At 43.4% G+C, this 14,236-nt stretch overlaps 1 protein-coding gene across 2 annotated transcripts in view; it reads left to right on the forward strand.

The window, feature by feature from the left end:
* Positions 1 to 14,236, forward strand: part of LOC149286112 (bridge-like lipid transfer protein family member 2) — a 29,305-nt gene that overhangs the window by 13,673 nt on the left and 1,396 nt on the right. For both annotated transcript variants that reach the window (XM_089494385.1, XM_089494386.1), the window contains 18 exons: positions 95 to 213; positions 2,197 to 2,417; positions 2,917 to 3,107; positions 3,199 to 3,298; positions 3,568 to 3,749; positions 4,169 to 4,463; positions 4,624 to 4,781; positions 5,192 to 5,398; positions 5,552 to 5,651; positions 6,311 to 6,493; positions 6,782 to 6,903; positions 7,490 to 7,645; positions 7,994 to 8,115; positions 8,934 to 9,114; positions 9,649 to 9,735; positions 10,243 to 10,353; positions 13,393 to 13,528; positions 14,028 to 14,158. In XM_089494385.1, coding sequence (XP_089350511.1) covers positions 95 to 213; positions 2,197 to 2,417; positions 2,917 to 3,107; positions 3,199 to 3,298; positions 3,568 to 3,749; positions 4,169 to 4,463; positions 4,624 to 4,781; positions 5,192 to 5,398; positions 5,552 to 5,651; positions 6,311 to 6,493; positions 6,782 to 6,903; positions 7,490 to 7,645; positions 7,994 to 8,115; positions 8,934 to 9,114; positions 9,649 to 9,735; positions 10,243 to 10,353; positions 13,393 to 13,528; positions 14,028 to 14,158 — 2,802 coding nt within the window. The remainder of the gene's footprint in view (positions 1 to 94; positions 214 to 2,196; positions 2,418 to 2,916; positions 3,108 to 3,198; positions 3,299 to 3,567; positions 3,750 to 4,168; positions 4,464 to 4,623; positions 4,782 to 5,191; positions 5,399 to 5,551; positions 5,652 to 6,310; positions 6,494 to 6,781; positions 6,904 to 7,489; positions 7,646 to 7,993; positions 8,116 to 8,933; positions 9,115 to 9,648; positions 9,736 to 10,242; positions 10,354 to 13,392; positions 13,529 to 14,027; positions 14,159 to 14,236) is intronic.

Consider the following 14,236-nt stretch of genomic DNA (forward strand, 5'->3'; position numbering starts at 1 on the left):
GAGCACAAAACACACTAAAGAGTAAGAGTATACATTTAAAACAAGAACTTCTAAAATATTACCTTTTCTGATGCCTTTTCTTTTCCTCCTCTAGGATCCATATAACACTACAGAGAACATGCACTGGGAATGGAATCGCTTGAAGTTTGCCTGGAATCCTGGGCAGTTCATCTTTAGAGGAGACCTAGATGTAAACGTCCGCACAGCCTCTAAGTGAGTGATTAGAAACCCATGTTTTAAGGATATGATACTTTGTTGATTAACTGTTCACCAGTTTGAAAAAAGTGTGCTGATGGGTTGCATTCAGGGCCGGACTGGGACTGAAAAGCAGCCCTGGAAAAATTTGGAGACCAGCCCCATATAGTTTATCTCACGGTGAAGCTCTTCTACCCACACGCACCCCTTATACATACCCGCGTCACACTATTCGCCATTCTTTTTATCTCATTATTTGTCACTCTGCATCCAGAAATGCCTTATACCCCCTATATGCCACTCTGGCATATAGGGGGTTAAAAGGCATATCATGGGACAGAGTGGCATATAGGGGGGTATAAGGCATTTCAGGAGGCAGAGTGGAATAAAGGGGGTTAAAAGGCATATCATGGGGCACTCTGCCTCCAGAAAAGCCTTATACCCCCCTATATGCCACTCTGCCTCCCTGATATGCCTCAACCCTCCTATATGCCACTCTGTCCCATGATATGCCTTCTAACCCCCTATATGCCACTCTGCCATATAGGAGGTTAAAAGGCATATCATGGGACATTTTTGTTTACTTTATATGGCAAGCCGATCCAGCTTGCCATATTAAATAAAAAATAATATATGCCACTCTGTCCCATGATATGCCTTCTAACCCCCTATATGCCACTCTGCCATATAGGGGGTTAAAAGGCATATCATGGGACAGAGTGGCATATAGGGGGTATAAGGCATTTCTGGAGGCAGAGTGGCATGAAGGGGGTTAAAAGGCATATCATGGGGCACTCTGCCTCCAGAAAAGCCTTATGTCCCCCTATATGCCACTCTGCCTCCCCGATATGCTTTATACCCTCCTATATGCTCCTCTGCCCCATGATATACCTTTTAACCCCCTTTATGCCACTCTGCATCCAGAAATGCCTTATACCCCTATATGCCACTCTGGCATATAGGGGGTTAAAAGGCATATCATGGGACAGAGTGGCATATAGGTGGGTATAAGGCATTTCTGGAGGCAGAGGAGCATATAGGGGGACACACTTACATACACACACATGCCGATTTTTTTTGTTTTTAACAAATACAAAAAACATTATACAGTACAAAAAATACATTTTTTTACTCACCTTCTACTTCTCTTGACTTCCTGGTAGCTGCACACTGCTCTCCTCTATGCTGACAGGATGCCACTGACCTGACATCCGGTGCTGCAGCAGTCTGAGTGCGAGGGGGCGGAGCTTTCACCTCACGCTGCTCCCACACTATGCAGCCATCAGACTGCTGGGAATGTAATCTAAACGGCCGGTGCGTGCTGATGCCGCCGGCCGGAGCTACTTTAACACTTTTTTTTTATTTATATGGTAAGCTGGATCGGCTTGCCATATAAAGTAAAAAAAAAGTATTGAAGCAGAGGCGGCCGGCGGCATCAGCACGCACCGGCCGTTCAGATTACATTCCCAGCAATCTGATGGCCGCATAGTGATGGGAGCAGAGTGAGGGGTGAAAGGTCAGTGCGAGGGGGCGGAGCTTTCACCCCTCACGCTGCTCCCATCACTAGACGGCCATCGCACACGGCTGCTGGGTGCTGATGCCGGCCGCGTCAGCACCCAGCGGCCGCTTTGATTAGATTTCGGGCAGCCTGGGGGGCAATTGCCCCCCTGCCCAGCCCGCCCCTGGCACCGAGGGAGGCGTTCAATGCCATTTGCAGCCGCTCAGCGGCTGTCTTCATGGTTAGTCTGCCGGCCGCCCAGCCCACGGACCTTCCGGCCCACCGGGAAATTTCCCGGTATCCCGGTGGGCCAGTCCGGCCCTGGTTGCATTTACCATGCATGTTGTCTGGATACTTTTAATCCTCTGTAAATATTGGATTGTTGTTGGGATTGAATGAAGCCTCTTCTGTTGATTATTGTTCCACCAAAGGGAAGGTCATATCTTCATGTTATGAAAAGTCATGTTGTCTTCTTACACCTCACGTGGCGCTCTTCCTTACAGGTACGATGACTGTTGTTTTCTTCATTTGCCGGATCTCTACATGATCTTTGACCTTCAGTGGCTGTGCCACGGAAACCCCCACGACCATCATAATGTAGCACTTCGTTCCCCCGATTTTGTAGCAGATTTCTCATCTATCCAACCACATGACTCTTATCGTGCCTTCCGTTCTGAAAACCTCAATCTGTCCATCAAGATGGACCTTACACAGTCCCATGGTGGTGAGTAGCAGGGAGATGATCCTGTCTAGCGTAAGTTTTCTGCTTTTAGATTGTCTTAGACAAAAAACTATCTGTGTATATTCTGTTTATTTCTCTCCTTTTTGTTACCAATCACTTATTATTCAGTTTGAAACCTAGAATAAGAACTATCTGGCCCATCTAGTCTGGCCATTTTCGTAATGTAAGGGGTTTGACTGATTGTTGTCCATTAGTTCAAGCTACGTTTGTAAGGTTGGATAGAGAAGAAGGGAGAGAACTTATGGTTAGAGAATGCATTAGACGTGCCAATTCTGCCACAGGCTACCGCCAGGTAAAGGTGTATATTAGGTGTCTCCAAAACAAAGAACAATTACACTGAAAATACTACAGATAAGCGAGTGGAGAAAAATTGCAAGCAAATCTGCAAAGTTCCCCAGTACTTCAGCAACCCCTCTCAAGTCCCCATTGTTGATATTTTTGTATACTGACTTAAACAAATAACTCTTTATCCACTGTACAGAAGTCTCTCAGCCTCGCATCTTGCTGTACAGCAGCACTCTGCGCTGGATGCAGAATTTCTGGGCGACTTGGAGCAGTGTAACTCGCCCCATCTGCAGAGGAAAGCTCTTTAACAACCTGAAACCGGGCAAGAAAAAGCTGGGACAGCATTACAAGCAGCTGTCTTACACCGCATTGTTCCCGCAGTTGCAGGTTAGCATGAAACATCTGTATAACAAAGATTGCACATATAATAATGAATGCTAAGTACGCAAATGCTTACTTTCTGCCCATCCCCTTCCAGATTCACTACTGGGCGTCATTTGCGCAGCAGAGAGGAATCCAGGTAGAGTGCAGCCAAGGGGAAATCTTCACCCGCGGAGTGCAGAGGCTTATTCCACAGGGTAAATACAAAGAGAATGATAATGTGTAATGGCAAAAAGACAACTTTTACCTGTAAGATGGATAACTGTGATCAGCTGATAGCATTAAGAAGACTCTCCCCAGTCACGGTTTTGTATAAATATTGTCAGCAACTAAGAAACTGAGCAGGAGCAGTCTTTCATGAGAATATAACATTTGTTTTTCATTGTACGGGTTGATTATATTGAAGCTCACATATTACATGGTCGGTGTCTGTATAGATTTTTTTCTGTGTTCCATGTCTCGACAGCGGGCACTGTGATGCGCCGTCTCATCTCCGAATGGAACGTCCCACAGATGACCAGTAAGTTAAGCCTGGTGACTGTGCATCTTATGGCTTCAACGTGTGACGAGAATGCTGACCACCAACTAGACTGCCAGGTTCAGAAAACACATCTGCTGAGCCTGTCCTCTCTGAGCTATGACAGACAGGTAATAATTCCGAACACAGATGACAAAACTCTTATTATAATTCCACCCAAAACTGTAGCCTATTGTACTACCTGAAGTACATGTTAGTACATGGTGGATTGGCATAATATAAATATTTATACTATGCGTGTTACAGTCCACTATTTTACCTCTCTGAATATGTTTATTGTAAATCTGAATTTCTGTATTTTTGGAGAACAAACATTTTAATGTACTATTTAAAATTCAGTAACATGAGAGAATTGTTAAAAAATAATGAATTATTTGTATTGGATGTTGGAGGCATTGATGGATCCTAAGTCTGTGTGTCTGTTCGGATCCTAAGTCTGTGTGTCTGTTCTTTTCACCTGGCGTATTTAGGAATAGTCAGTGACTCTCATCCCGATTTTTCTGTCTTTTTGACCATTCTTTCCTTTTAGGAACTGTCTGCCACCGATGAAGACAATGCCATCTACACCCATCGCTTACACCTGGTGGATCTCCGAGCCTCTTGGACCACTCTGAATAGAGATATTGCATTTGGGCTGTATGACGGCTACAAGAAGGCAGCAGTTCTGAAACGTAATCTGTCTACTGAGGCTTTGAAGGGGCTTAAGATTGACACCCAAATTCAGTCCAAAAAGCTGAAGCGAGGCTCCGTGCGCAGCTTCCCCCCTCCCAAAAAGGTTGCCGCACCTGTTGTCACTGGACGGAGCGAAAGATCTCCTTCAGGAGGTATTAAAAGCCGTTATTGCCCAAACTGAACCTACTTAATATTTTGTAGGCCAGGAATCCATAACCGTGAATCTCTTTACCATTTGCTTATATGGTCTAATATGTACCTATTCTAAAGACGCCTGCATGAATTCAGGTTTTTCTCATTTTTCCGTCGCAGGAGCTGACATGCTACAAAAACTGATAGAGGAGACGGATAAGTTTGTGGTGTTCACAGAGGAGGAATCTGGGGTGAGCGAGCAACTTTGTGGCAAAGCTCCCTGTCAGGACAAAGACATCTATAACCACAACTGGCTTATTGAGCTGGTTAACTGCCAGGTAATGGAAATGCAAATATGGCCAAATTATTGGTTATAAGCTCCGCTGTCCTGTTACTTAAGTGCTAAAGGAATCTAAAAAAACAAAACAAAACAATGTACAGATTGACCACTTGGATAAAACCTAAAACGGTAGATTGCACAGCGGCAAAAATCTTGGTATGTAGTAAGGCATCCTTGCCAAAAGTGTATCGCATGTGCTGGTGTCTGAATTTAAATACAGTTGCCCTTGCAGTTAAATGATGGGTCTCTACATGTGTACTATGTTACTAAAATCTTAAGTACATTTGTCTTTGTATTAATTTGTACAGCACTACAGAATATGATGGTGCTATATAAAACCATAAATGATGATTTGCTCTATGTCTTAAGTATCAGCCACCCTCACTGCCCTGTGGCTTATCTCTACAGATGGTGCTTCGAGGAGCAGAGACAGAGGGTTGCGTCATCGTATCTGCAGCAAAAGCTCAGCTTTTGCAGTGCCAGCACCTTCCCTCTTGGTATGGAGACACACTGAAGCAAAAAACCTCTTGGACATGCCAGCTTGATAGCATGCAGTACTTTGCCACCACGGAGAGCAGCCCCAGCGATGAAGACGACGGCCAGCGGTGGCTGGAGGTCAGTCTGTTGGTGAACATTGATATTGCAAAGCACATGGATGGCTAATAGCAGCCACTATTGCTTTTGCGCAGGGGTTTAAATACATATTTTGATTTTCTTTGGCGTGAGAGCAGTTCTAACATGTTAACATATCTCCTGCATTACTGTCAGGTGAAAAACATAGAAGAGCATCGTCACCGGAACCTGGATTCGGTGCAAGAGCTGATGGAGAGCGGTCAGGCTGTCGGGGGAATGGTCAGCACCACCACAGGTCAGAAACACTGCAATGCTTTACATGTGTGCTTCCACATACAAAGGTGCTGGCTTGGTAGCTGGGACGTCAATTAAGTTTGCAGCCCTTTGTGAGATTAAATTGCAGTTTCATAGCTGTTTCGCATGTTGCAGTGTTCTCTGTAGCAATACCAGGGGGTAAGCATTTAAGTTAAAGGGATGAAATAAAACACACGTTCTGATTGTTAACTGAGAGAATGAACAGAAGAATACTTTACATGGTACATAATGTTGAAAAAAGAGTCCATCAAATTCAACCCTTTTACCTAACCTTCCTAGTCCAAAAGAAGGCAAACAAAAAACCCATAATAAATAATAAGCTACTTCGAATTCTGCCATCAGGGGGGAAATTCCTTCTTGACTCCAAAAGGCAATCTGATTTCTCCTTGGATCAAGAAACTCTAAAATATTAATGTTATTCTATTCATAGCCCTATTGCTATTACGCAATCTGAAGTAACACTTTCTTTGTAAGACAAGTTTTGTGCCCTTTTATGACTTGTATTTATACGTAAGCAACGCTATTGTCGAGAATGTGTTCAAAGACCGTTTTCCTGGCTGCATATATATATTCCGTGTGTTATCTCTGTCAGGTTTTATGGATCTGTTAACCCTGTCTTTTTTTTGTTTTGTTATATAGATTGGAGTCAACCAGCTGAGGCCCAGCAAAACCAGCAGGTTCAAAGGATAATTTCCCGTTGTAACTGCAACATGTATTACATGAGCTACAGCCATGACATTGATCCTGAGCTGGCCATGCAGATTAAACCTCCCCCAACCCCTCTGCACCCCGAGAAAGAAGATTTGCTGAAAGGGCAGGAAGGTACGTACAAGAAGCGGATCTTGAGCATCGAAGGGTATTTAGAGGTCATTCGTCTCAAAGTATTGCTTGAGAAGGTGAAGGGGAATAAATGGGGAATCGGGTATGTGTGACTGAGAGACTTTGTGAAAGATATAGGAAGGTGGTTTGTGGAAAGATGTGGAAGAGGTTTTGGAAGGCGTGCATATGAAACATGGTTTGTGGAAGGTGTGTTACAAGGTTGAGCGTATTTAATGATCTGTGGCCCCCAGAACAGCCCCGGGTACTCACAGTTTTTAACTTTGATTGCAGCTGCAGCAGATACTTTTACTCTGAAACACCCGCACCTGGAGATATCCACCAACCCTGCCCAGTATGCAATGATCTTGGATATCGTCAACAACTTGTTACTACACGTAGAGCCCAAGCGTAAAGTAAGTCTTTGATGATGATATAATTCTAAAAAGATAGGGTCAGCATGTAGCATTAGGTCAGAGAGAAGCGGTAAATGCCATAAAATTAACCACATACAATCACAACGTGTTTATTACACTACAACACAACTCGCACAACTCGCACAACTCACAGTGATCAGAAGCATGCAAGAACAGCTCACAGCATTCACACAACTCAATGCGGGATACGGTGTGAAATATTTTGCATGCTAGCAATGACCTGCTTTATGGACACGCGGTGAACCAACAGACATCCATGATGTTTCAGATTATCTGAGCGGGTGATCAGACCATCTACACGCTGCTTCAAATGAAGTTACTCTGAAGGGTAACCAGCCACACGGTGATTATTTATATGGCTCGCCATTAAATATGTGAGGCCAGCCAGAGGAGGTTTGTTTAGAAGGACAGATATGGGCTGTACATATGGCTCTACTGTTCTAGGAGTTGTAGACTTATCTTTTACACATTACTTTACCTTTCCTGGTATAGAGTAGTAGAGTCTGCTCGAATGTAGTATTTTTCCTGCTCTGTACATTTTATCACAATGTCTCCCGACTTTTAGGAGCACAGTGAGAAGAAGCAGCGGGTCCGGTTCCAGCTGGAGATCTCCAGCAACCCGGAGGAGCAGCGCAGCAGTATCCTCCATCTTCAGGAAGCGGTGCGCCAGCATGTACTGCAAATACGCCAGCTGGAGAAACAGATGTACTCAATCATGAAAGTAAGCTCTGCTGAGTTCCTATGAAGGAAGGGGACATCTTATAGGACGTCGGCTTATATACATGTAATACTACATACAGAGAAGTACATTGAAGTAAGATAAACTTGGTGGTAGGGCAGGGGGTGTGAAAGCTGAGACCATAAAGAGCAACATGTCTCAATAGCACCCCGTGTCTTTGGAAAAGGGGTGCACTGGGACATTTTTGTATTACATAAACATAGCAAACTTGTTTGATGCTACTATGGTTAGATTGGTGGAGATGTTGCAGCTCGGTTGTATGATTAATCCAAGACGTTGTAACCGTGCATTTCGTTTTTGATGCAAATTCACACATTTGTCATCTTTCAGTTACTCCATGATGAAAGTAAAAACGACTCTCTCCACGAGCAGCACCAAAAGCTGCAGAGCCAGCTCTGTCAGGAGAAATCAGACCTGCAACAGAAGAGCGAGGAGCTAAACATCCTGATCAGGTAACGGGACCGGAGACGGGGCCGCAGCTCAGCAAGACTACTAAGCTCTCGCTTTTATTAAGAATTTCAGTGTATGAGGGGGGAACAATGTGCCACTCGCTGTTCTATCCTGCACATGTGGATATTTATCTGTGTAAAAGTTTTATTTTGTATATATTTACCATATTCTGTCCAGAACTATATTTGGTCCTCATATGTAATTGTTTCCAGGACAAGATAACTATAAAGTATGTCTTCGGAAAGGTCTCTATTATTGATATTGTACATTATTTGGAAGAATGTCGCACATATTTTTTCTCTTTAAAAACAGCCATATACCGAACCTATACATACAATCATCTCTACATTAATCAGCGTAACAGTGTGTTGGCTGAATGGGATTTTGCATGTTGTAAAGATAATTACAGTAATATTCCACCATATGTTCTGTTATGCTGTTAAGATTAAATATCTGACAATTATAATGGATGCTTTCTTTGATGTCTGTGAGATATGTTCGCTTCCTTTTTGTGGTATCAAGATGTTTTGTCACTTTCCCGTGAACCTTTGTCTTTCCTGTTGTGTCAAAATTCACTGTAACTTCCCAATCCGATTATTATGGTGGAGCACATCTTTGGGATGACATTGTAAAGTCCCGTCCTGTGGCAGCCATCGTCTTGGATTATATGTAGGAAAACGGGCCCTCATTTGAAACACTTTATATGACGTTGAGGATAACCACTTTCAGGGAACTTGTTTCTAAAACCATAAACGCCAAACTTTGGCTCTAAAGCATGACCGAGCACTAGAGCTATAAAAGCTTGTCTCTTTTTTTTAAGGTGTTTCAAAGATTTCCAGCTTCAGAGAGTAAACAAGATGGAGCTCCGCAAGCAGCTAGAAGATGTGAGTGTGGCTCGTCGTACTGAATTCTACTTCACACAGGCACGCTGGCGCCTGACTGAGCAAGATGGACAGCTGGGCATCGCGGAGCTAGAGCTGCAGCGTTTCTTGTATAGCAAGGTAGGAGAACGAGAGTCTAGACGAAGGTGTTGGCTTAACACATTCTACACATTCTGTCCTCGAGTTACTGGCTATAGCAGCCCAGCCATCTAGTTGTCTGGTTGTGGCCTCTCTCTTGCTCAAAAACATGATAAATCTTTTTTTCCTCGAAACTCAGACAGTCCGGGGTAGAATATGCGCAGCCAGAGGTTGTTTAGTCCTAAAACTGTCTTTAGGAAAAAGTAGAAACTGTAATCGGGTAATTTGCATTACTCTGAATTTTGGTATACAAGCTGAGGCAATTCTCCAGGAATTTGCGACTGCAGTAATATTAACCCCATTAATGCCAGGAGAAGAGCATATTGCTTTTGGTACCTTAAGGCTTAACGCAGTCAACACACACTCCTAACTAAACCTTTGCTGTATAAGTCCTATAATGGAGGGATAAATGCCATGTACGCAAATGTGAATTTTTTTTTTTTACATAATGTTTATATTGTAATGTGGTAAATTGCATGTTATATCTGTGAAACACTGCTGTTCTCTTCTCCGTAGGTCAATAAGTCTGATGACACTGCAGAACACCTGCTGGAGCTGAGCTGGTTTACCATGAACAATCTGCTCCCCAATGCGGTCTACAAGGTGAGAAGATAATATGGCGCGTACGATCCCAACAAACCTTTATAGCAAAGGATAGGTCATCAGGAGTACATGTCTCTACAACCCTTGCAATATAGACCTTATTTTTGGGAGTCTGTATTTTGAAAAGCGCAAACCACCAGGGCTGAAATGTTAGGATTTTCCAAGGGATGACTGAACTTTAACCTAAACCCATTAATTCAAAGTTGTTTAATAAACTTATTTTTGGCATAGTAGGTTAATCAAGGCAGGTCCAGACACAAAATATGTCTACTTTATTTCCCCTAACATGAGTAAATTAATTTCTCATGTTCCTTGGAGGGTCCCAATTCTGACCTTGTGCTATGGGAATGGGAGGAACTGGTTTCAGATTAGATCTAAATGTCATTGTCCACGGTGTCATGTTACTTTCTATGTTTTTGTGTGTTATTTATGAAATAGGTTTTGTGCTTAATAGAATCTTGGGTTTAATGTAAGTCTCTCACTGTGCTGCATGTGTGTGTTTTCCAGGTAGCCCTGCGGCCACAGAGCCCAGGCCAGTCTGGGAGGCAGCTGGCGCTTAGGATCTTCAGCAAAGTCCGCCCGCCTGTCGGGGGCATTTCTATCAAAGAGCACTTTGAGGTAGCTAAACTCATTCTTTTTCGTATTAGGGTTCCTGATAATGAATGCTTTAAAAATATTTTATATACATTTTGCCCATTTTGCTTGTTATGAAAAATTTAGAATTGAGGCAGATAAAATCTGCAGAAAATTATTTTTTCATGTTCGGCAATGAAAGGCTGCTTTAATCAAATTAAAAAGCGAGGTTAAATCCGTGCTGCACCAAACCAAAATAACCAGGGAAGAGTTCTCATCACAGCAAAACTTTACATTTAATCTGATACGTTAAAGCTCAAAGCAATGACGATCCAATACTTGGTTTCATACCAGAGACACTTAAGACAGATCCTCACGACCTATAAGCATTCTGCTTATAGGTCGTGAGGATCTGTCTTAAGTGTTAATGTAGCAGAACAGTATAAATTTTTGTATGGAACGTACACCATGCCTCCAACAGCCTATGTGTGTGTGTGTGTGTGTATGTGTATATATATATATATATATGTGTGTGTATATATATATATATATGTGTGTGTATATATATATATATATGTGTGTGTGTATGTATATGTATATATGTATGTATATATATATATATATATGTATGTATATATATATATATATATATATATATATATATATATAGTGACAAACCCTGTAGCACGAGGGCCATAAACGTCACAGTTAGGGGTCTTAAGCACAGTCCTCTAGGGCAATCAGAGTCAGGAACAGTGGCGGATCTACCGGGGTCGCAGGGGTCGCGACTGCGACCGGGCCCCGGCGGTAGGGGGGCCCAAGCCAAGGGGCCGCCCGAAATCTTTTTTACGTTTTTTTTTTTTTAACGTCCAACATGCGGCCCGCGGGCCAAATGCGGCCCGCGAGACCTCGAGGTGCGGCCCGCGTAAGATCGGCAGCCAGGGCAACCGATCTTACACGAGCCGCACCTCAAGCCCTGCTACTTACTTGTGGGAGGGTCTTCTGGACAACACAGAGGAAGCGGAGTTTCTGGAAGCAGAGAAGGCAGAGGGAGGCCGCGCCCCCTGCTGAAGTCTGTGAGCGGCATCGAGGGAGCTGCAGTACAGGTAAGGGGGTGGGGAGGGTGTTTGAATGAGTGTGTGTGATTGAGGGAATGAATCTGTGAATTAATGATTATATGAATAAGTGTGTGTGTGTGTGTGTGTGTGATAGCATGCTGAAACCTGGCCAGCTGCCCCCCTTGTGTAGTGATAATGCCAGCAGTATGGGGTCTGCACTTACAGCCACCCTGTACCAGCATGTACTGGCTGACTTGGCATGATAGGAGTGTGATTGCTAACAGCAATCACAGTCCCATAATGCCTAGGTTCCAGCATTTACTGGATGGATGTGTAAGTGCTGGAACCTAGGCATGATGGGACTGTGATTGCTGTTAGCAATCACACTCCTATCATGCCAAGTCAGCCAGTACATGCTGAAACCTGGCTAGCTGCCCCCCTTGTGTATTGATGCTGCCAGCAGTATGGGGTCTGCACATCACTTACAGCCATCCTGTACCAGCATGTACTGGCTGACTTGGCATGATAGGAGTGTGATTGCTAACAGCAATCACAGCGAGCACAGTCCCATCATGCCTAGGTACCAGCATTTACTGGTTGCCTAGGCTAACAGCAATCACACTCCTATCATGCCAAGTCATATTGCTAATTTTGTCCAATTGTGTGTTACCTACTTTTATTAAACATGTGAGTTTTTATTAGTATTTTTAAAGGTGGGGGTCATTTTCGGTTTTGGCTAAGTGAACCCTGAATGTTTTGGTCCAGAATTTTCATTTTAGTTCATCCCTAGAATAAATCTAGGGAATCCTGAATTTGTAGTCGCAAAACTTTCAAGGCCCAGAAATCAGTGAGAGGAAGAGTAAAGGTTTTGTGTCATTTTACTTTATTTTAATCTGCATATTTTATTAAAGGCCATATTTTTTGTCACAGTGAAAAATGAGTGCGGCCCGCGCACGTATACAATTCTGATGAAGTGGCCCACTGCAGAAAAAACTTGGACACCCCTGGATTATGCCCTTTGTACATGCGCCCCTTTTTCTTTGATTTTTTTACAGATATGATTCAATATGTAAATTGAATTTGTTGAATTAGTTGAAAAAAAATAGTTGGGTAAAAATCATGTTTTTTGGGGGGGGGGGGTGAGGGGGTGAGGGGGTGGGGGGGCCCTTAACAGATTCTCGCACCCGGGCCCTGAGGCGTCTAGTTACGCCCCTGGTCAGGAATACCAGTTTGTAGCTAAACAGAGCTTTATTTTTAACTCAAACATCATAAAAAGAAACACCTAGCTCCCAATTGGAGCCCTCTCTAACTAAACTATGCTGGTCCAGACTGACCGGCCTAATCACCCACTGACTCAACCTCCCAGCCAGACCCAGCTACGCCAGGCTCTGGAAAACCTCCCCCAGACAGCACACAAAAGGTCCAGGCAGGTATTGCCTCACTTGGCTCATGGATGGTCTCCTTCAGGGCCTCTCCTTTCCCTGGGAGCACAGGGAACGTCCTCTTCCCCCAACAGTCTCTCTGAGTATCAGGCTCCAGGGGTTTTTAATGCCCAGCACCTGTGCCTAATGCCGGCCCCATAGGAATCCCGGACCGGATCCTGCAGATTTCTTGCCTCTTGGAAAACCCGGCATGAAATTTCCAAAGCATGGGGAAATGGAGCATTGGCCCACCCTGCTCTCCAATTGCTTCACCCCTGGGACCCATATGTATAATCTGCATAGCAGCTGTACCCAGATGCCAAACTAATCATCTCCCTGGGGTTCACAGTCTCACAATATTATATATATAGCTAAGACTGCTATAAACTATTATAAGCTATTCTACTCATTTTCTCCCATGAATGAAAAGATAATCCTTTATTAGGTGACAGAAAGCCATGCGTTTGTAAGTGTGACATCACACTAGTAAAAAGAAATTGTCCTGACGTTTCTGCACATCTCATACACCGATTTAATCAATAAGGCCCTGATTAAACGCCATTATATTCAGCCAGAATGTAAAACCCGCTCTTCTCTGGCTACAGGTGAATGTGGTGCCTCTCACCATACAGCTCACACACCAGTTCTTCCACAGAATGATGGGTTTCTTTTTCCCCGGGCGCAATGTGGAGGAAGAAGAAGTTGGGGATGAAGAGGATAAATCAAAGCTTGTTACAACAGGTGAAGTCCGTAGTTTTAGTGTCTCTGGGTGGAATATGATGGGATTCTGCAGAATGTAGCTAGCTTACTGAGAACTAAATACCTGAATAGTCATTCCTTTCTCCCCTGTGTGATTTAGTTATTGTTTTGTGAGTACATACATCTTCTAAGAAAATATGAAGGTTTCTAATAACATCCTTACGAGCCAAGTCAAACAATAAACCTAATATATATATATATATATGTATATATATATATGTATATATGTGTGTATATATATATATATATATATGTCTCTGTGGCACCTCCAAATAGTGCTGTGTGCCTTGAGTAAGGAGGACTGGATGCAGAAGAATAGAAGAAAAAAGAGGGGGGATAGAGTTGGGTGGGAGAAGAAATAAAGTGAGGCAGAAGAAAGTAAGAGATGGGAAAAGAAGGGGAGAGGAAAGAAAGAGGTAGAAGAGAGATCAGGCAGGGTGTGCGTATAAATAATGTATTTTACTCTCATCACACTTAATAGGAATGCCGGTAGTAAAGCCGAGGCAGCTTATTGTGGCTGAAGATACCGTGTCTCTTGGCCAAGGAAAAGGAGCTGGACAGGGTTTAAATCGGACGACAGGAGTTAGAAGATCTTTCCGGAAAGCACCTGAGGTAAAAAAAAAAAAAAAAAAAAAGTTTATTCTGCCGAACCAGCATCTTCTCCATACATTCCTGTTACTGATTGTCGCT

This window comes from Sceloporus occidentalis, unplaced genomic scaffold (assembly GCF_023333645.1).
Source record: "Sceloporus occidentalis isolate IW3139 unplaced genomic scaffold, rSceOcc1.0.p SCAF_72, whole genome shotgun sequence".
Lineage (NCBI taxonomy): Eukaryota > Metazoa > Chordata > Lepidosauria > Squamata > Phrynosomatidae > Sceloporus > Sceloporus occidentalis.